This window comes from Thermobia domestica, chromosome 11 (assembly GCF_964235325.1).
Source record: "Thermobia domestica chromosome 11, izTheDome1.hap1.1, whole genome shotgun sequence".
NCBI lineage: Eukaryota > Metazoa > Arthropoda > Insecta > Zygentoma > Lepismatidae > Thermobia > Thermobia domestica.
The window spans coordinates 217,162,703-217,185,598 of NC_137464.1; the positions used below are offsets into that span (position 1 = coordinate 217,162,703).

General features: G+C 36.9%; 1 protein-coding gene across 1 annotated transcript; it reads left to right on the forward strand.

Moving 5' to 3' along the window:
- The first annotated feature begins 21,248 nt into the window (after positions 1-21,248).
- LOC145665462 (52 kDa repressor of the inhibitor of the protein kinase-like) lies at positions 21,249-22,514 on the forward strand. The gene has a single exon (XM_081732771.1). The coding sequence runs from the start codon at positions 21,249-21,251 to the stop codon at positions 22,512-22,514; it is 1,266 nt and encodes a 421-aa protein (XP_081588897.1).
- Positions 22,515-22,896: the final 382 nt, after the last annotated feature.

Consider the following 22,896-nt stretch of genomic DNA (forward strand, 5'->3'; position numbering starts at 1 on the left):
TTAATTGAAATAGTTCATTATATAATGTATAGTTACAATAATTACACAAGGAAAATTATTATGTTTATTCTATCCCAAATACATATTTTCCCTTACCATTTGTCTCCGTAAGAATAATAAAATTAAAAAAAAAAAAAAACATTGGCTGTGGTGGAGTAAGTACGAGAGATGGAATTTCTAACGCGGGATGATAATAGGCCTTACAATATAATAGCTGTAATACACCACTATTCTGAGGGTGGCACGGTGAACATTAACTGCTATTCATATTCTTGGTTTTGGTCTTCTTTATGTCTCCCTCCCTCTCATCTACGATGAAAAATGTGTACTGGAGCGAGATTACTCACAAGGGAACCTTCCGAAAATGATAGTTGCAATGAAAGATGTGACCTATACCAATTGAAAGAGCTGTAACAGAGATGAGCATTCCCAAAATATTAGCTGCCCATAGCAATAGGTTCAAGAAATATAAGGAGTGGAAGTTCGGGAATCATCAAGGTTGGATAAGGGGGGAAAAGTGCAAATTCCGCAAAAAAAAGGGGGGCACGGTAAAATACAATGCTGACAAGTGATGTATAGGAAGAGACTTGCCACAATAGGGAACAAATGAAGGCCACCAGTGGGGTTAACAGTATTGCCAACTGCAATGAAAAGTACATGTTTTGCAAAGAGCACTATATGAAGTGAGTGCAATATTCAGTGTCAACCTGTCATGTAGAACATAAGATATGACGTGTATAATCAGTGGTACAATCTAACAAAAGAAATAGAAAAACAGAAGTACGAAAAATACGGGAAAGACGGAGTTAGCTATAATGCGCCATATTTGATCACGAGCTGTGCATATTAGAATGAACAAAACAAAAAAGCACCAACTATGCAGGAAACAGACGTACCTAGAATCGAAAAGAAAAACAAGTTCCAAAGTTGGCAACACTGGTCATGAACATCCAGACAATTCTAATATAGTTAGGCCACTAGCTTCACAAAAAGAAAATTCCGGCAACAATCATTAGCCTTCGCATTATTTGTGCATGCTCGTCAACATTGTACGTGCAATTGTTCGATGAGACAATGGTCCAAACAGAAGATACATTTGTAGTGAGCACAGCGGAATACTGCCAATCCGTCACACATGGTACAATGATCGCCTGTGAATGTCTCGAAACAGTACTCTAGAAGTGTCGGAACATTTGGTGGTCTTTCTATCACATATCCACACCTGTAGAAAGCATACATAATCAAAGGCTTGAATAAACATGCCGTAAACTGGTAATGGGTTAAGGCTTGAAGTTTCAGAAAATTCTCGCGGGACCAAATGTTAAAGTGAGTATCTGATAACACAAACTCTGTAACGTAGCGCACAAAGTTCTTGTATGGTCTAAAAAAATAAACATCAAGTGGTTGTTTGGTGGAACACCCTCTATATTCCCACATACGACCCAACCATGACATAATGTTCACTACTTCTATTATCGGTTGTTGGCTCAACCCAACCATTTCATGTTCCCCGACTTGACATTGCCTCAATCACTCCAGCATTGATGCATTCCAAGTGATGCCTGTTGCTGGAATTTTCTTTCTGTGAAGCAATTAGTCTAACTATATTAGACTTGTCTGGATTTTCATGACCAGTGTTGCCAACTTTGGAACTCGTTTTTCTTTTCGTCTCTAGGTACGTCGGTTTCCTGCATAGTTGGTGCTTGCTTGTTTTGTTCATTCTAATATGTGCAGTTCGTGATCAAATTCGCATTATGGCTAACTCCGTCTTTCCCGTATTTTCGTATTCTGTTTTTTTCTATTTCTTTTGTTAGATTGTACCACTGATTATACACGTCATATCTTATGTTTTACATGGCAGGTTGACACTGAAATATTGCACTCACTTCAAATAGTGCTCTTTGCAAAACATGTACTTTTCATTGCAGTTGGCAATACTGTTAACCCCACTGGTGGCCTTCATTTGTTCCCTATTGTGGCAAGTCTCTTTCTATACATCACTTGTCAGCATTGTATTTTGCCGTGCCCCCTTTTTTTTTTTTTTTTTTTTTTTTTTTTTTTTTTTTTTTTTTGCGGAATTTGCACTTTTCCCCCTTGTCCAACCTTGCTGTTTCCCGAACTTCCACTCCTTATATTTCTTGAACCTATTGCTATGGGCAGCCAATATTTTGGGAATGCTCATCTCTGTTACAGCTCTTTCAATTGGCATAGGTCACATCTTTCACTGCAACTATCATTTTCGGAAGGTTCCCTTGTCAGAGAGAACAAAAATTGGCGAGTACCCTTCCTCCTGCACAAGTGTCATTGTTCTGAAACGGACTTTGACCTACGCGTTGACCTACTTTCGGCTTCCAGCAGAGAATTACACCAGTCAACAACTCCTGAAACTCTTAACAATCAAATCTTTGTAAATTCCGAACAGGGTTGCCACACTCGAGACTCGCGATAATGCCAAACACGAGTCTGAATTATGCTAGATTTTTGTAAATTACGCCAGATTTTCAAATTATCTTTCCTAACTAATTTTAAAGACCCATCCCTACTTATCTTCATTATTTTAACGAAGTGTTTCAACTGTATTCATGTACAAAGCTAATATGACGGTGTCAGGAATGATAATGAAATAAATTGGTAAATGGCACGTTACTTGAAGTTACTTGAAGGATATCAAAAACATGTGAAATTTCAAAAATGAACTATTTAATTTTTTGTGTAACAAAATGTATTATCATATTAATGAATACTTGGGTGATACTTAGTAAAATAATGTGATATCAATTATATTGAAATGTCTTATTATTATTTGACAAGTCCTATGTACTGGTCTCTGACCAATAATGTACGACATGGATGAATAAACAATGAATGAATGAATGAATATTGGGGAGGATGGTCGAATTTTTTTTATGAATGGATAACATTTCAAGAAATATATGCACAACATGCCGCTTCCGACACAGGTATTTCATTTCCAGGCATTTCATTTAGCGTATTACTAGCTGTCCCCTGACGCTCAAATCCCTCCCCTCTCAAGTTGTAAATTGAAAGAGACAGAAACATCCCAGATAACCAAACATTCAGGTTTTAGTTGACAGTAATAAAACTATGACGTAAGTAAATATGTTTTGTAGAGTAACGTTTTGCTATTTTTGAATATTTCTCTGAATTCAACAATAAATTACAACCGCGGAAATACTGACTGGTCTCATTGTTCCAACCATTGCTTCAACTAAGAATAATAATTCCCGATGGTTCTTGAACCATCTAAATTTTCGTTCTTTTTCTGTCCATCAGAGGGAGGAATGAAATGGTGCTAGATTTGGTCAAGATGCTAAAGTCAAGATGCTAGATGCTAAATGCATGTGAATTATGCTAGATATAGCACCAAGATGCTAGATATGGCTTCACTGATTCCGAAAGAGGCGCGGAACTGTTTAGATTTTACTTCGTCTTTTCAGTTTCCATTTTCATTCAACAGTTGGATCTTGTGTGCGTGTGTTGTCCTGTGTTGGGTGCGAAAATTTGTGATTCCGTTAATTTACATCTAATATTGTGTGAGTTGTTTTAATGTTCCTGTTTGCGTTTTGAGTGGAAGAGAAATGAAACGTAACGCAAAAATAAACGAGTTTTTTAAGCCGGTAAGTAAAATATTAAAAGAAGGTAGTTTTACGGATGTTGCTCCTGCTACGGCTACTTGCGACAATGAAACAATGGACACATGTTGAATCACACAATACGGTACGTTTACATTCAGAAAATGTAGTTTCTCAAACTGAAAATTTGCTGTCGAATTTTGCGGAACAAGATGAAAATGACATTGTATGCATAGCTCAAAACACGCGTAGCACGTGTTTATCAGAGCAAAGAAAGATTGAAATATTGTGCCACGAATTTCGGCCTTCACCTTCATTCGCATTTCCTGTTCGGACTTTTGGAAAACGGAATTTAAAATTTCAGGCGAAATGGTTGGACAGATGGAAATGGCTTACTTACTCCAAAGTGTTAGATGGTGCTTTCTGTAGATACAGTGTTTTGTTTTGTAGTGAGTTCGTTGGAAAAGGCTCTAATCAAATTTTGGCTTCTTTAGTAAGTGTTCCATTTGTAAGATGGAAAGATGCTATTGAAAGGTTTACTGAACATGAACAGAGCAACTATCACAAAAAATGTACAGTTTTCGCTGATAACTTCTTGTCTGTGATGCAGGGTAAGGAAGATGATATTGCTAAGAAAGTAGACTCTCAACGCCGAATAGAAGCAGAAGAAAATAGAGCTGCTCTGCTTCCTATAATTAAAACCATCATATTGTGTGGACAATACGAAATACCGCTTAAAGGCAATAAGGACAGTGGGTTTTTAGTTTAGAGAAACCAGCTGAAAAGGATGGGAAGTTTAGGGGCATACTGCGTTTGCTTGCATCCAGTGACGAAACTTTGAAAGCTCACTTAACAAATGGTAAAAAAAAATGCTTCTTATATAAGCCCTCGAATTCAAAATGAAGTCATAGAAATTTGTGCTAATCTCATTCTGAAAAAAATAGTTTCCGAAGTTAATGATTCAGGTGCATTTAGCATTCTAGCTGACGAGACATTCGATGTTTCTGCACTGAGAAAAATCCATTATCCGGACAGCGGTATATTGTACAAATACAAGGATTCGTTATGTTTACTAAGGAAATCTGTACGGAGCGTACTTTATCCATATACTACATAGGTACTGCCTTTTACCCGCTTAGATATTACATCATGTCTCTGCAGGATGTCTGATATCTAACAATCTTCTGTATTTTACATACGTATACGTATGTTAAATACTTCAGCTATACGTTATATACGTCCATCTGTGTGTAAGATCCAGACCGCCTATAGACACTCTTTCTTTCGCCATGGCTGACGTCATTGAACTACCGTCTTTTGCTTGCGAAACGAGGTTGTTTACAAACGGAACAGAAGAGAGGAAGGAAACCTGGGAAGCCTGGGTAAGTACAATAGTTAACTATTACTTTAGTTAAATATTCCCATTAATTATATATTCTTTTAGTGTAACTTGCTTTAATATAGTACTAAGTAAGTAATGTAGTTTATGACTACAATTCTTACTATTGTAACTCGTAAATGATTGAGGAGAATGGAATGGGTGAATCTGAATTTTGAAAAAACTTTGAATATTAATGTTTTGAAACATATTATGTTTCAAGGTAGCAAAATGAATGTTATGTGTTTATTCATTCCATTTTATATGTGACGATTTATTACTTGGTGCAGATTTACTACAGGACTGCTTAACATAATTGCTAATAAACCGTTTTCAGCGCGGAAATTTCCTTGTGTAGTGAAGATTTAGGATTTAGATTTCTGGGCTTTCGGCATCAATGGCCTTGTTACCCCATATGAGGGATGACTTTCCTCGGCGAGTACACTATCCGGGGAAAGGAAGGGAAGAAAGGATTGGGGAAGGAAGAAAACGGCCTGGGACCTATATGTTAGGTACCACTCCGGCATTTGCCTGCTGTGAATGAGGAAAACCCAAGGAAACCTCATTCAGGATGGCTGGACTTAAAATCTTTTGATACTTTTTCGACCGAGTTCTCCCCCGGGATCGAACCCGGAACCGTTCGCACCGAAGGCGAGAGCGCTAGCGACTACCCTACGCGGGGCCACTTGTGTAGTCTAGAAAACTCATTTTTACTAGGATATTTGCAATTTTTTTTTTTTTTTTTTTTTTTTTTTTTTGCTTTTAGTTTAACGCCCCATGATTGTACATCAATGTAAGAGAGAAGGTGACAATGAGATACATGATAATGGTGGAATCAAGAAAATGTAAGGAAACTGGAAAGTCTTAAGAATAACCACACCTACAGTGTTCACCAAAAGGCTATTTGTCGGGAGCAGGAATCGAACCAGGGACCTAACGCGTCAGAGGTAAGCGCTCTACTACAAAGCTTTCTTTTGTTTAAAGAACTTGTTTACATTGAAATATATATATTTTACGAAGATACTAACATATTTTACAGCCTCACTGAAATTAAAAAAAAAAAAAAAGTAGTCAGGGAGAGTTTACTTGTCAGATTTTTATTTTTTAATTTAATTTATTTTTATTTTTATTTATTTTTGCTTTGTTATGTTCCCTAGTTAATTAATGTTTGGGTTACTGAAAATTAAAACCTTTTTAGTATTATTGTTATGTCATCACTTTGGAACCAAAAAAGTTAGATTTTTTTTCTTGTGTTTTCATATAGGAAGTTGGTAAGTTTGTGCCTTAGCATTGGTTTGGTTTCTAGAACGTAATTGAAGGTCATGTTGAGTTGAGTCTTGGCGGGTTTAGAGTTCGTGAAGTGTCAGGCACTGCTTGTGCCCCTGTCTTCTGTCTGTGATGTTTCCTGGCTTTGGGCTGTGAGGTATTTATGTTGAGGAGTACCAACGCAGGCCGCGTGATATACAGGTAGCTTCAACAGCTACGAGTGCCAGATGTTCATCTTTCGTTACGGCGTGACTAATGCAGTATAGTACTAGGTTCAAATTCTATGGGTGGTAAAAATGGTATATTACTTTCGTGTTGTGGTAAGAAATACAACGTAATTGTTATTAGTTTATTAGTGTTTCTTCATAGTATAGTTTCACTATTTCTAGAAGGAATTAAGTATTAACGAAGTAATAAATAAGCAAAAGCACACTTTGATTGGCGTTAACTATTTCTCATACTCCATTGAGAATGTTTTGATCCTCAGTTGCGCAAACATCCAGTGTGCGTTTTTTTGTTTGCTTACACTGCCTTATAGATGAGCTCCCTCGTGGCTAAGTGGTTAGTGAACACGCCTTTGGCGTGGGACACCCGGGTTCGATTCCCGGCCGGGGGCCGCGGTGGCTCAGTGGTAGAAGGTTCACCTCTGGTGCTTGGGGTCCCGGGTTCGATCCCAGCCCCGCCAAGTGAACCTTGTGGTGGACAAACACCGTGTGCGTGGGTTTTCTCGGGGTTCTCCCGTTTCCTCCCACTTTCTTCATTCCACTATTTAATTCATTACTCATCACCGTCTCCATTAGCCTAACCATCATAACCGTAGGACATAAAACTCAAAGATTTCATTTCATTTTTTCGATTCCCGGCCGGAGCTTATGTGGTTCGGATTCCACGTTAATCTGTAGGTCCACGTCTCATACAGCCTTGCTGCTGAAAGGAACGTTAAAATCAAATCAGCACTGTTTTACAGATGCAATTGTTCGATTCCGAGTTCGAATGAAGCTTTTTACGGGCAGGGGGCGACTTTTATATATACAATCCAAGGATTTTAGTTATTAGTCAGTGATGCAATATATAGACCTATATATATTACAAAATTGAAAGTGACTATGTTTGTGACTCTTAATCTCTTAAGAGCTGCGGTGGCTCAGTGGTAGAGCGTTCACCTCCGGTACTTGGGGTCCCGGGTTCGATCCCAGCCCCCGTCAAATGAACTTTGTGATGGACAAACACCTTGTGCGTGGGTTTCCTCGGGGTTCTCCCGTTTCCTTCCACTTTCTTCATTCCACCTTTCATTCATTGCTTATCATCAGCGTCTCCTTTAGCCTAACCGGCATAACTGTGGGACGTAAAACTCAAAGGTTTCATTTCATTTTTTCTTAATCTCTTTGGAATCTTGTACTTAGGTTCACAGCGGAAGCGACGAAATAACTCGACTCATCCATTGTAGCTCTCTTCGCAACCAGTTTCCAAAATGTTGGCAATAAGTTTGCGAAACGGGATATGACGACTCCAATTTTGGGTGAAAAGTCGCTATAAAAAAATAATAGAGAAATTCATTGTCTACAAGCATTGTTTTAAAGTTGTAGATGTAAACTAAACAATATGTTCTACTCACTGGCGCAAATCCGTGGGGGGGGGGGGGATGACGGATACATGTCCCCTCCAATCTTGGAACTGAGGGGGACTTCTCCCCAATAATCCGATTTGAAATGTGTTTTTTGGGAGAAATTTGATTATTTTTGTCCGATTGCTACAAAGGAACGTGAGATAAAATAGATGTCCCCCAGAATAAGCCTCAAATCTGCAGCCTCCCAACGCTGAAGACAACTCTGATCCTCCACAACATTGTTTTTCAACTTCATAAGTATTTTGGACATCGTCAAAAAAAGTATGGTAACGGTCTTACCCCCCCCCCCCTCCCAATGTTGAAGACAGATTTGCGCCGCTGGTTCTACTCACATCTTTGTAAATAGGGCGCAACCAATCCTTTAATTCAGGGATCATTTTTTTGTAAAAGAAAAAGTGCAGAATAATTAAAAGACCCCAAAGGACAAATATAACAAACATCTTCTTCGCCTTTATTCACGCAATCTATAGCTAATCTTGTTGCTATCGGTAATGATGTATTACGTGTGTTTCTCAACGGAAACTCTGCGAACTAAAGGACATCAAGTTTGTAGTTGTTCTTCGTTAGAGGGCAAGGGTAACATAACAATGCAGGATTGTGGGGCAGTGAGTATGCTGTATTTCCAAACTCTTCATCAGTTGCGCTGATTAAAACAAACAAACAGAAAAAAAGAACGTAAAAACTGTTTTGAACTAATAATGCTTCTCTACAGATGAACATTTTGTTTGGAGCAGAAAGTCGCTAAATGTGTAAGTAGGTAAATCGTCATTTAAAAATCACCCAAAAAAGTCTCCAATCGGAAAAAAATATTTTTTGTCGCTATCGTAGGGCGACCATACGTCCCGTTTTGACCGGGACAGTCCCGTTTTAGTGGCGTGTCCCGGCCGTCCCGTCAGTAGATGGAAAAAGTAGTATTCGTCCCGTTCTATGTAAATGAAAGAAGTAAATAACAAACCCAGTATCTTTACTCCTTTTAAAAGTATTAATAATTAATAATAACAAAGAGGCAAAAATTGAACTGAAATTCCCTATATTAAACATACTCTATAGTTCGCAGTACTGCTCGAAAGGCAGCAGAGGTTTTAGCAGTTGGTTGTGTGTTGAACAAATTTCAACGTGTCTTTCCTTTTTCATAAGTACCCGTTCTGTAACAAAGAGAGAGAGGAGGAAATCTGATATCAAGGCACTGATAAGAACAAAGGTAGATCTAAAAGTCTAGGGTTGCAAGAACCTGTCCCGTTTTTAACTGAAAATTTTATGGTCAACCTACGCTATCGTTGAGGTCGAATTCCCCTTATTTAGCGACTTTACCCAAAATTGGCAACATTGACCCCCACCGAACAACCAGGGTTGAATTCAGGGGGTAGCCCGGGGGGAATCTCCCCCCCGAAGAAAATTCATTCCCCCCCGGAGAAACTCCCAAAATTTCAGTCACAAAATGTAGAAATTACTTCACCCAATTATTTGCTTTTCTGTCCGTGTACGTGCAGACGAAATCCGATCTCTCAATATACATATAAATGACGCAGACCCATTCTATATAAATGTTAACATGTAACATCTAAGATAGAATACCAAATAGTGAATAAAACTTGTATTTCTTAACGCTATGACTGAGTTTGGCAGAACATGAAATTGTTAACTGTTGAAGAAAGGTTTGTATTTTAGTAGGTACTATACTCTCGCCCTATATTATATATTAGTAGGTAGCACTAGCACAGGTTGAGATACGAAAGGAAAGATAGGGAAGATCTTTCGATCATTCCATATAATCTCTCATGTCAGCAGACTTCAGTTCTTGAAAATATACAGTTCCTACATTATTTGAAATAGGGCGCCTAAATCCCATTTCTCGCATCGGAAGTAACAGACGTAAATGTGTTTTACGATTGTTAAAGTAAACACATCTTTCTTTAATTAAAAATAATTCAGTTAAAGGGTGAGATTCAGTGGGCGTCATTTAGAGGGATCAGGGAGGAACAGTTATCCCTCCTTGATTAGAGACTTATATAGAATTTATCAATATGATAATAGTATATAAGTGAAAGATTGCTATTGAAGGTGGCCAAGATCCTGCTCAGTGCCGTTCCATGGGGGAGGGGCAAGCGGGGCGACGGCCCCGGGCGCCGAAGTAAGGGGTGAAAAATTCGGGAGGGAAAAAGAAAAAAGAAGGAAAGAAAAACAGAGGAATGAAATACATGTGGACATATATAAAATGAAAGGAAAAAAGTAATGAAAAGTGCTCAAAATCAAGGAAAAGCAGGGTTTACTTTTTAAAATTTTCCCACCTTTGGCGGCTGGTCTGTCGACCTCACTCATATATACGGGGATGCCGTCGTATACTCTCGCGCCAAGCGCTGATTTTCCACGACACGGCACTAATCCTACTGAAGATTTCGTCAACTAAACTATTGATGTATATGCAGTGAAGAAACCAAGGCTAATATGTTTGATTTAGAATCAGAAGTGTGAGAAAGAATGATAACTTTTTATTAAGATATTCCTAAGTATGTTTGTTTTAGGAGAAAAAATATTTCAGTTAATTTAAATCTTTTTAAAATTTTTTACATTAGTAACAAACAGTAATTACTGAATATAGGAAATAATAAAAATAGTTACTGTAAATAGCAGTTAAAGTTTAGTGTAAACTATTTTTGCCAGTCTTTATTTAATGTTTTAGATGAAATCAAACGATTGTTTTCTTAAAATTATAATCTCATTGAATATTTATCAGCAATTAGTCTCAATATTAGGTAAGATGTGTATGTGAATGGAATTGTTAAATATGCTGCTTTCTTGAAAAAAATACAGAAAAATAACCCTCCCCCGAGCAGTTGACATTCCCCCCGGGTGTAAATGTCTGAATTCAACACTGCGAACAACACCCCGTTATCTTTAGCCTAGCCAGCATAATAGTGGGACGTAAAACTTAAAGATTTCATTTCGAACAACACTCCCAGAAACCTATTGTTATACCATTCCCAAAACACCCTTTTGTACAGTTCTCCCTATTCGAAAAAAAATTGTAAATAGCAGTGTTCATATATAAATATGGAACTCAATTTCCCTGAATTTTCCAGGTTTTCCAGGTACTAATTTTTCAATTTCCAGGTCTAGTGGAAGAAACTAATAGTACGAGAACACATAAATTTTAAGAATACTATATTTATATATTTGAGAATGGCCACCCTTCTCCCCAATGAACGATTGCAATTAAATATTGAGTCACAAGAAAATAAATAATTAAAATAAATAAAATTTAAGTTGAAAAATATGAAGTTGAGAAACCTACTAAGGGAATTATATAATACTTTTGTTCCATACTTGAATACATTCAAAATATACAAAAATATTGGCTTGGGGAAGAAAAAAGGGCCCGCGAGATTTTAACTGATTTTTATAGTACTCGACAACAGAAATAAATTACTGAAAGAATTTTCAAAATCGGCGCAGGTAAACATGCAGAAAATCGCATTTTCATGTACCGGTTCAAAATGGGGAAGAAAAGACGACCGCGAGATTTTAATTGATTCTTGTACACGACGAGAGAAATCGATTAGTGAAAGAATTTTCAAAATCGGCGCAGGCAAACATGGAGAAAATGGCATTTTCATGTACCCGTTCAAAATGGGGAAGGAAAAAGGTTCCGCGAGATTTTAACTGATTCTTGTAGTACTCGTCGAGAGAAATCGATTAGTGAAGGAATTTTCAAAATCGGCGCAGGCAAACATAGAGAAAATCTCATTTTCATTTTCCGGTTCAAAGTGGGGAAGAAAAAAGGGCCGCAAGATTTTAACTGATTCTTGTAATACTCGACGAGAGAAATCGACTAGTGAAGGAATTGTCAAAATCGGCGCAGGCAAGCATGAAGAAAATGGCATTTTCATGTATCAGTTCAAAATGGGGAAGAAAAAAGGGCCCGCGAGATTTTAACTGTTTCTTGTAGTACTCGACGAGAGAAATCGATTAGTGAAGGAATTTTCAAAATCGGCGCAGGCAAACATGGAGAAAATGGCATTTTCATGTACCGGTTCAAAATGGAGAAGGAAAAAGGTTCCGCGAGATTTTAACTGATTCTTGTAGTACTCGTCGAGAGAAATCGATTAGTGAAGGAATTTTCAAAATCGGCGCAGGCAAACATAGAGAAAATCGCATTTTCATGTACCAGTTCAAAATGGGGAATGAAAAAGAACCGCGAGATTTTAACTGATTCTTGTAGTACTCGACGAGAGAAATTGACTAGTGAAGAATTGTCAAAATCGGCGCAGGCAAGCATGAAGAAAATGGCATTTTCATGTATCAGTTCAAAATGGGGAAGAAAAAAGGGCCCGCGAGATTTTAACTGTTTCTTGTAGTACTCGACGAGAGAAATCGATTAGTGAAGGAATTTTCAAAATCGGCGCAGGCAAACATGGAGAAAATGGCATTTTCATGTACCGGTTCAAAATGGGGAAGGAAAAAGGGCCCGCGAGATTTTAACTGATTCTTGTAGTACTCGACGACAGAAATAGATTACTGAAAGAATTTTCAAAATCGGCACAGGCAAACATGAAGAAAATCGCATTTTCAGGTACCGGTTCAAAATGGGAAGAAAAAAAGACCGCGAGATTTTAACTGATTCTTGTAGTACTCGACGAGAGAAATCGACTAGTGAAGAATTGTCAAAATCGGCGCAGGCAAGCATGAAGAAAATCGCATTTTCATGTATCAGTTCAAAATGGGGAAGAAAAAAGGGCCCGCGAGATTTTAACTGTTTCTTGTAGTACTCGACGAGAGAAATCGATTAGTGAAGGAATTTTCAAAATCGGCGCAGGCAAACATGGAGAAAATGGCATTTTCATGTACCGGTTCAAAATGGGGAAGGAAAAAGGTTCCGCGAGTTTGAACCGCTACGATGTATGTTCACGAATGTCCCCGTCTTCTCAAATTTAGTTAATTACTGTGACACTGAAACATGTGACACAGAGTCACATTGTGGATGACTGCAATCGGCAACCACTGCACATATACTCCTCCCGCCCCACAGTTTGATTATTTCGATCCATTCCTCACGTGCTAACGGCATGGTTCAACATCTGCAAGAAAGAGGTAAATGTAACGTTCAATTGGCAATAGCTTTTCACCAAATTAAGCTGCATGAAATCTGATTGCATATTTGACATACTGAGAAAATTCTAGTCCGTGGCCATATGTATCACATATCCCATCAATTCATAAAAATTTTGAACACAAAATTACGGTCGTCCGTGTGACGTACTCCCAAAAGGCCTAATGTGTATCACCCACCTCACATTCAATGAAACCACATCCGTGTAGAATTAAGAAAGGAACCTCTTATGATGTATACAGGATGTCTCAAACGTTCCCTGACATAGGGTAACTCTGTTATTATCAGAGTTACGACAAAATGTAAGAGGAAAAACATCTCGAAATATGACGTTTTCAATCTAAAGTGAACACTTTTTTAAAAAAATCGGACAAGATGAATGTGCTGTATACTCTTTATGCACCCAATTTTAAATGAAAATGCAACGTTGTCATTTACCTGGACCCACGACATAAGTGAATGAAGTTACTGTTTGAAACGGGGGCTGGCCATCGACATGTTAGCGTAAAAGACAGTAACTTCACTCACTTCTGTTGTGGGTCCAGGTAAATGGCAACGTTGCATTTTCATTTCACATTGGGCGCATAGAGAGTGTACAGCGCAAACGGGTCATCCGATTTTAAAAATTCCTTCACTTTAGATTGAAAACATCATAATTGGATATGCTTTTCCCTCCTACATTCTGTTGTAACTCTGATAATAACAGAGTTACCCTATGTCAGGGGACTTTTGAGACACCCTGTATACCTTATTTAATGTATGTTTGATGTCACTATAACTGTAGTATAATTTAGTTTGTTTAAATTTACAATTTAATACAAGTAGATTCGGATTTACATGCGTAGGATTTTGTATGCATCTAACTAATGAATTCTTTTATTTTTATGCTTAACTTAGTGACTTGGCTTTGGACTGCAACTGATTATTGTAACCCATTATTGCTTGAGAAGAAACAAGATATCCGAATCTTCATTTGGAGAAATCAAAGGTCTATTGGAAAGCTGGGGATTACAATCATTAATTTCTACATTTCAAGGTGCGTAGTAAATTATATATTGTGTTTATTGTTAAATTACTATTATTGGGTTTAGAATCAATGAAGCACTTCATGATATTTTATGGGGATCAAGATGGGTGCCGGATAGATAAGTATTTGAGCGTCAGGCTCTTATTTCTTTTCAATTTAATATTTAATCAATGATTATTTTTCTCCCTCATTATTCCACCAAATCGTATTCCAAGATCATATATCCATTTTTGTTCGATATATCCATATTTTTGATCTCTTTCATATTTCTATATTTTCGATTTTTGATATTGTTTATATTTCGATATTGCTGTATTTTTCGATATTTCGAACAAGTTTCGATAGTTTGTCGACATCGATTATCTATATCTAAATTCGGATATCCCAAAGCCCTATCGAGCACCCTCCGAAATGAAGTTTTTGGCTATGGACCTGATTAGGGATGCGCACGAGACAAGACGAGACAATTTTTGTTACGAAATTCGAGACAAGATAGAGCTTTTCCAATAGAAACGGATCCAGTTTTCGAGACGAGACAACTTTCGCGGCACCTTTTCGAGAGGAGACAACCTCAAATCTTTTCTCTTGCGCATCCCTAGACTTGATCATGAGTTATCAAAAAAAAATGTTAATGAGAAATAACATGTAAATACAATATAGGTAGCTAAAACATTTTTGTTTTCATTCTTCAGTAATGCATTGTTATTAATCTCAGGGGGGCGGTGGCTCAGTGGTAGAGCGTTCACCTCCGGTGCTTGGGGTCCCTGGTTCGATCCCAACTCGCGCCGTGTGGACTTTGTGGTGGACAAACACCTTGCTCGTGGGTTTTCTCGGGGTTCTCCCGTTTCCTCCCACTTTGTTCATTCCACCATTTCACTCATTTCTCATTATCACCGTCTCCTTATCCTAACCGGCATAACCGTGGGACGTTAAACTTAAAGATTTCATTTTTTATTAATCTCAGCATTTTATAGTGTATTCTTAAGCTTAAGGTGATGTATAATTAAATTTTGAATTCAGTTAACTTATTTTGTTTCTCAGATTGTTTTTAAAATGTATGTACAATTGTTTATGTTCATTCTCGAGAGTTTAAAGTGACGTATAGTTATTAAACATAGTATTTAATATTGTACTCTTAACGTGGAAGTGATATACAGTTAACTTTTGTATTCAGTTAACATTTTTCTTTCTGAAATTGCTTTAAAAAGTATGTAAAAACGTTTTTATTTTCTTTCTTGAGTGCTAAAAGTGATGCAAAGTTATTAAGCTTACTACTTTATATTGTATTCTCAACCCTAAACTGATACACAGTGCGTTTTTGAATAAATTGTCAAGTTATTTGAGTGATGAACACTGGTAGAAAATCCTGACTACTACTGGAACATTTTGATTTTAAGGTGACGACTACTGGTGCAAGGATTTTAAAATATTGTTTTTCCTTCAAGGGCTACTCCTTTTTGAATTCTGACTACATGGTCACTATAGGAAGGATCAGTGAGTCTTTCCAACTATGGTACAGCTCCGACAGATTCACGATGCTCAGAGAAGAGACAAAATAGTATGTTTTCAAACTTAAAGTGAGAACCACTGGCGTTTTTACCTTGCTATGCAAAAGTAAGTGAGTACTCCAATGGGATTCCAATGCGGTACCTAATTTCTGCATTTTAGATATATGGAAATACATGTCTCTAAAATGTAAAGAACTGATTTTTTTTAGGGGGGGGGGAATAAACTATAGGTATGTGGGGCTTGCATACTTGACGCTACAATTCGGAAATTGAATTAAAATATGACTAACGGCTATCAAGATGTTGTCAAATAAAGGGAGGACCAACACAGTTAAGGGGTTTTCGTGTTAGATGCTAAAATTTCCGAAATCGGTCATGGAAAGTTAATAAACACCAGTAGCAATTTCATCTTAAAGTAATTAGATATCTTCATGGGGTGTTAGAACATCATGGAGTCTACCAAAATTAAATTTTAAAAGCTTTTGAAAATATAATCTGACATTTGTAAACAGTATTTGAAATATGTATTTACCCAAAACTTCCAGCTAGTACATCTAACATCTGGAGAAACACTGTGAAATAAAAGCTTGAAATTTCGGAAACAATTATTGGTCGCAACAAAATTAAATAAGATGGTACTTCTATGGGTTAAATCAGTACCTCAGTACAATTTCGATCGAAAGATTAGTTCAGTCCTAGGTTTTCTTCAGGCAATTCCAAGGGTTCATCGAGCTGTGCAAAAGAATGAAAATTCGCTGTCAATATCTAAGATAGTAAATAAGATATAAGGAATTATATATTTTATGACGTGAAAATAGAGATCTTTATGGATTTGTACTTTTGGGTCTTTCCTAAAAGAAAAAAAATCAGAAAACTACTGTATATACCTTAATAGACAATTCAGTGGGCGGGGACACAGTAGCTTAGTGGTAGGGTATTTAACTAATTTTTTTTTTTTTTTTTTTGCAGAAACTATTGGAGTATTCACTTAACCCATAGAAATACGATCATACTTAACTCCCTATTTAATTTTAAAATTAAATAAAAGGAAATATTTCAGTGTAGCGACCCACGATTATGCATTTTAGTCTCAGGGGGATTATGATTAAAGCAAGTGAATGTTGTTGACAGAATTGATGGAATGCAAAGGTGGGAGGAGAGTACCCCGAGAAAACCCACGAATACGATGTCCACTACAAACTGACTTGGCCGTGGATCGAACCAAGAACCCAATACACCAGAGGTAAGCACTCTACCACTAAGCCACTGTGCCCCCGCCCATTTAATTGTCTATTAAGGTATATACGGTTGTTTTCTGAAATTTCTTCTTCTTACAGCAAATACTCAAAAGTACAAATCCATGTGGGTCTCTATTTTTACGACGTCATAAAATACATAATTCCTTATATCTCGCTTGCTATATTAGATATTGACAAAAAATGTTCACTTTATTTCAGAGCCCGATGAACGCTTGGAATTGTCCAAAGAAAATTTAGAGCTGAATTAATCTTTCGATCGAAATTGTACTGACGAGTCTGAGGTTCTCACTTAACCCATATAAGTACCATCTTATTTAACTTTTGTTAGGATCAATAATTGTTTTCTGAAATTTCAAGATCTAATACGCTTTTATTGTATGGTGTCTCTCTAGCTGCTAGATGTACTAGCTGGAACTTTTCGGTAAATACATATTTCTAATACTCTTTACAAATGTCAAAATATATTTTACAAAACTTTTAAAATTTAATCTTGGTAGACCCCATGATGTTCTTAAACTCCATGGAAATACCTAATTATTTTAAGATGAAATTGCTACTGATGCTTATTAACTTTACATGACCGGTTTCGGAAATTTTACCACCTAACACGAAAACCCCATAACTATATGGATCCTCCCTTTATTTGACAATATCTTGATAGTCATATTTTAATTAATTTTCTAAATTGTACTGTCTAATATGCAAGCTCCACGTACCTATGGTGTCGCTTTTTATTTCACCATATTTCGGTAACTGTTAGGCGTACCAACTTGCGGTTTCGGTAAACACACACCTCTAACGTTCTTTAAAACGTTATTAAGACATATTTTAGAATATTTAGAAATGAGAGTTCTGGGAATATCATGGTACCCGAAAACCCCCATCAGGGCGTGTGTGTAGTGTATTTAATTGAAATTACTTTTGAGGTTGTTGTAAGCCCTCGTAATTACGTTTCCGAAACTGCACCATCTAGTACGCAAACTCCACAGTTCTGTAGTGTCGCTCTTTATTTTCCCATATCTCGATATCCATAAGGCTTACCGAGTTGAGGTTTTCGGTAAACAGATGTCAGTTCCTTACATTTTAGAGACATATATTTTCATATATCTAAAAAATACAGACATTAGGTACCCCATGGTAGCCCGAACACCATTGAGGTACCCACTTACTTTTGAATGGTAATACATTTTGAGTTGTTGTTCAGCATCAATAAACACTTCATAGTTTTTCTACGTGCAACCCAAAAGTCCATACCTGACCGAACAGATTTTGTCCATTTAATCTCAAAAATGTTAAGATACTTTGTATTGTTAAGTACAACCAAATTAAGCACACTGAATATAACATTTTAAATATTTTCTGATTTTTGTTGCAGGTATTTCGTGCATCAAACCAGGATTCTGCTTGAAAGACAGTCAAAAGAAGCAGTGTAGGTTGTGGCTAAAAGTACGCCCTTTCTGAAGACAGACTCAGTTGTACTTACATTATTTTGTACGAATATATAACCCTAATAAAGATACTGTACTACAAATTATTTCTTTCTTCCATAAATTATAATAAAATATTATCTCTGTTTAAAGAAAATGATTGTTAATGTTAAGTCATTTTAATTCTTTTTCTCTGTAATAAGAACATTATCCCTAGCAATATTTTTTATCTTTGTGCTATTGCGATTGGATGAAGTAAAATTCTATACGAAGCACTATTATTTCAGACATGCATTAATAACTAATGTATTGTTCTGTATGTAAGACAATGTGTATACTGAACATGTCTAGCGAAGGTGTTGTTTTAATACAGAATCTATAACTCAGCTTTTCAGTAGTCAACTTTATTGGGAATCCGAAGAAAGAAGTTAAAAAAAAAAAAAAAAATGTTGGACTTACCAGCGTGTGTGTGTTCGAATTCTGGACTAATCCAAATTATCCAGAGAAATCATTATATATTTCTTTGTTGCTATTTCAGATGTATCCTTTATCCAAGTCGTATGAAACGGAGACTTCATACATCGCTATACTTTGTATGAACTATGTTCCGTATTTACTTAATCACTTTGTAACTTTCTCTAGTGTTGACAAGGCCGCAGGTGTCAATCGAATAGTTTAGTGTTTCACTCATGTCACCTTGTGACTAAGGTACGTCCTGTCGGTATATATATGGTACTGGGTTCAATTAGCGATAAAATACATTTTTAGCGTTAAACAAATGCAAAAATCTACACGAAATGAGATACCGTGATCTCTGACTTACGGATAACACCAAGCAACTAATGGTAGTGAGTGTGATTGAGTTTACTAATTACTATTTGGCTAAAATCAGTGTTCCTTTATCTATAGTTCTTTTCGTGCTTTGAATTGCAAAGTTTGAAATAACCGTTTTAAATTATTGTGTATATATATCTTCCGAGTAATTCTGAGAATCATTGCTCTTTCTTTAAGCAATGTATGAGACTGTTAAATTGCTCTTTCCTTAAAATGTTGCACTAAGAAGGATGCATCCAGGAAAGTCCAAATTTGCAGAATGTCTATAGCAGGGAAGAATAAATATGTTTAGTCGATGGCTGCACAACGCCTCCGCTGTCACCACGTTGTCACACAGCGAATACAGCGAACGTTTAAGAGTATTCTGCACTTACTATTAGGTATCGGCCTGGGAACTTTGGCGCATCTACCCAGTCTCCTTCTTGGTGTTTCATTTTTAATGGCGAGTACTGAGTAGGAATAATATTGTAAGCGAATGCGTTTCCGGCTGACACCACACTTTTAATTATTGCGACATTAAAAAAAAAAACTATTAATTAAAATGTACAGAGAAGTTATTTCTGGAAAATTCTATTCAGGCCTCTTGTGGTAACAACTGCACTTTAGTAGAAGATACTATTAAGGAAAAGAATGAGGTAAAATAATCTTTATATCGTACAAGCAATGGATGATAACAGCTTAATAAATGATTGTACGTAAATCTTGTTTGAGTTTGAATATAGGATTGTATAAGGCTGTGCATTTTGCATTATTATTGAGGTGCTGCAACTAACTAACTGCAAACCATATGATAAATTCTTACAGTAATATATCACATATTGATTTACTCTGTATGGAAACGAAAATAGTTTAATATATGGTTAACCTCCTTTGTGCCAGGGGCGGATCCAGAGGGGGGCGATCGGGGCGATCGCCCCCCCCCCCACAAGAGGAAACTTTCTTATTTTATATATAAATAAACCCATCCATAACAAGTTTGGAGCTCTTAAAAGTAGCAGTATTACCGCCGACCGCCCCCCCCCAGAAGTCCGTCCTGGATCCGCCCCTGCTTTGTGCCCATAATTTTCAAATTAACGCTTGTGTCACTTTTCAACACTTGACTTTGCAGTAGCTTTCCAACGAATTAGCAGGAAGCCCAAACTTATAGGACACCCTGCAGGTAAATACATTTCTTTGGACAGTTTCACTGCTCCAAACTAAGATTTGAAAAGTGTAGTATTGTTAATTTTATTATTATTGGCACAAAGGAGATCAACCATATTTTAAGCTATTTTTGTTTTCATACAGAGTAAAACAATATTTGACAACATTACAGTAAGAATGTATCATGCACTTTGCAGTATGTTGCAGCACTTTAATAATGGTGCACTATACGTACACTCTAGATCCTGCATATGTCCGATCCATACATTACAAGAAGGCAATACGTATTCGATACAGGTAAAATCTGTATATTTCATATGGACAACCTATTAGCTATATACATCCAATCTATACATTACATATGGCCAACCTGTACGCGACATACGTATAATCTATATGCTGCATGCAGACAGTCTGTAAGCTACATATATGCACTCTGTATGGTGCATACGGATATTCTGTATGCTGTATCTGGACAAGCTGTGTGCGACATAAGGAAAATCTGTATAATACATACGTACAATACGTATACTGTATCTAGTCGTACGTATGGGGCACAAGTACAATATAGATGCTGTCTCGGGGTTGAACGCAAGAAACATACGTACAGAACGTATATTGCATACTTCTTGAAATCATGCTCCGTCCTGATAGTCAGTGTATGTCGTCATTATTAACCCACATGCTACATACGACCCTGACGTCACAAAGCTAGATATTACCTCCGTATATACTTGTTACTGCAGATAACGTCACACGAATGACGTCATTGCACTTGTGCAGACAGTACGTATAATACATACTTTTTCAGCTATACGTTTGCTGCAGGATGTTATATACGGTTGTACGTTAAGTCCAGAAACTACAGGAATTACGAATGTAACCTACGTTTTTAAGTATGCCACCTACATTTTTTTTTTTCTCAGTGTGGTACCGAGCAATTTTCTCTATGCGTGCGATATGTTAATTCGCAAAACATATTGAGGGACGATTTTCTTTCTTTTGTTCCTGTTTTAGACCTTACTGGAGCAGGGCTATATGAAAGTCTTATCTCAAAATGTTCACAGTTAGGCCTTGATATGTCCAAATTGATTGGTCAGGGTTACGACGGAGCTGCTTCTATGGCAGGAAAGTTCAAAGGTGTGCAGGCAAAAATTAAAGAAATCTACCCTAAGGCTGTTTATGTGCATTGCGCTAATCATCGCTTGAACCTAGCTCTGTCATCATCGTTTTCAGTTCCTTATGCGCGAAATGCACTGTCAACTGTTCAAGACATTTGTAATTTCTTTCGCAATCACCCATATGCATCGCATGTTTTAAAGGAAAATATAAAAGAGTATCTTCCTGAGAGCAAAAGATCCAGATTGTTAGCTCTATGTGAAACAAGATTTGTGGAAAGACATGATGGTATTCTCATCTTTGTAGAACTTCTAACCCCGATTGTTGCTAGTCTTCAGACCTTAACAGAGAGCGACAAAGGCATATCACATGAGGCTAATGTCTTACTCTCTACTGTTAGCAAGGGTTCTTTTCTGGTATCACTCTTGGTCTGTGAAAAGTTACTTGGTTTCACAGTAAACTTATCGACATACTTACAGAATCCAGAACATGATCTGAGTTCTGCTATATCTTATGTGTCCGATATTATTGCTCAATTTAGAATTTTGCGAAGCAATGCGGAACATAGGTTTCACGAAATATTTGTGAAAGCTAGTATGATGACGAAAGAACTTTTTGATAAAGAGATTAAAATCCCACGAACTTGCTTTCAGCAAGTGAATCGAGACAATCACCCGGCAAGCACTCCAGAAGAATTCTATCGTAAAGCTGTTTTTATTCCATGCTTAGATGATTTAGTGACCCAACTAGAAAATAGATTTCAAGAAACTGCTGAACTGATTGCTGCTTTTGAAACTCTTCTGCCTCGCAAACTGGCGAAAGAAAGAGCAGAAATCTTGAAAGAGCTTGAACCCTATTTGCAAAATTGTGTTTCTTCGTCAGTTCTGGAAAATGAATATCAACTTTGGTGTTTGAAGTGGTCTTCAATACCATTACAGTTAAGACCGAAAACAGCTGTAGAAGCATTTGTTTCGTGTGAGATAGCATTTTATCCCAACATTCACATGTTGTTGAAAGTGCTCGCATCTCTACCTGTGTCGAAAGCTGCAGTTGAACGATCTTTTTCTACAATGAAGAGGGTAAAGTCTTTTGTTCGGAACAGAATGGGAGATGAAAGATTGTCGGGCCTTGCATTGATGTCAATACATTGGGACATTAATTTATCACCGATTGAAGTCCTAGATGTGATGAGTCGGCAATCAGGTCGCATTAACATGGTTCTTTGAACAATTCTATGTGTGTGTTTATTTTATTAGTGTGTTTATTAGTGTGGTGTGTACGTGTAAATTATATAGATATTAAGGAATTGCTGCTTGATGTGTATATAGTGGAACAGCATGTGTTGTGTCTATTTAATAAAACAAATGTGAAACTGTGGGTGGGACATGTATTTTACAACCACTAGTTTGATATGAAGACTGAAAAGAAGTATGTGGATATTATCTGGAACTTTCTGGAATAAAATTACCAAATGAGGTAAGTACATAAAATTATTTTAGTAATTTGCTTTGTTAAGAAACTAAGCACTACTATATTCTAGAGACAATTTGTGACATTTTAAATTAAACATAAGTTGCATACAGTTAGTCAATAAAAGATGTTTCTCCT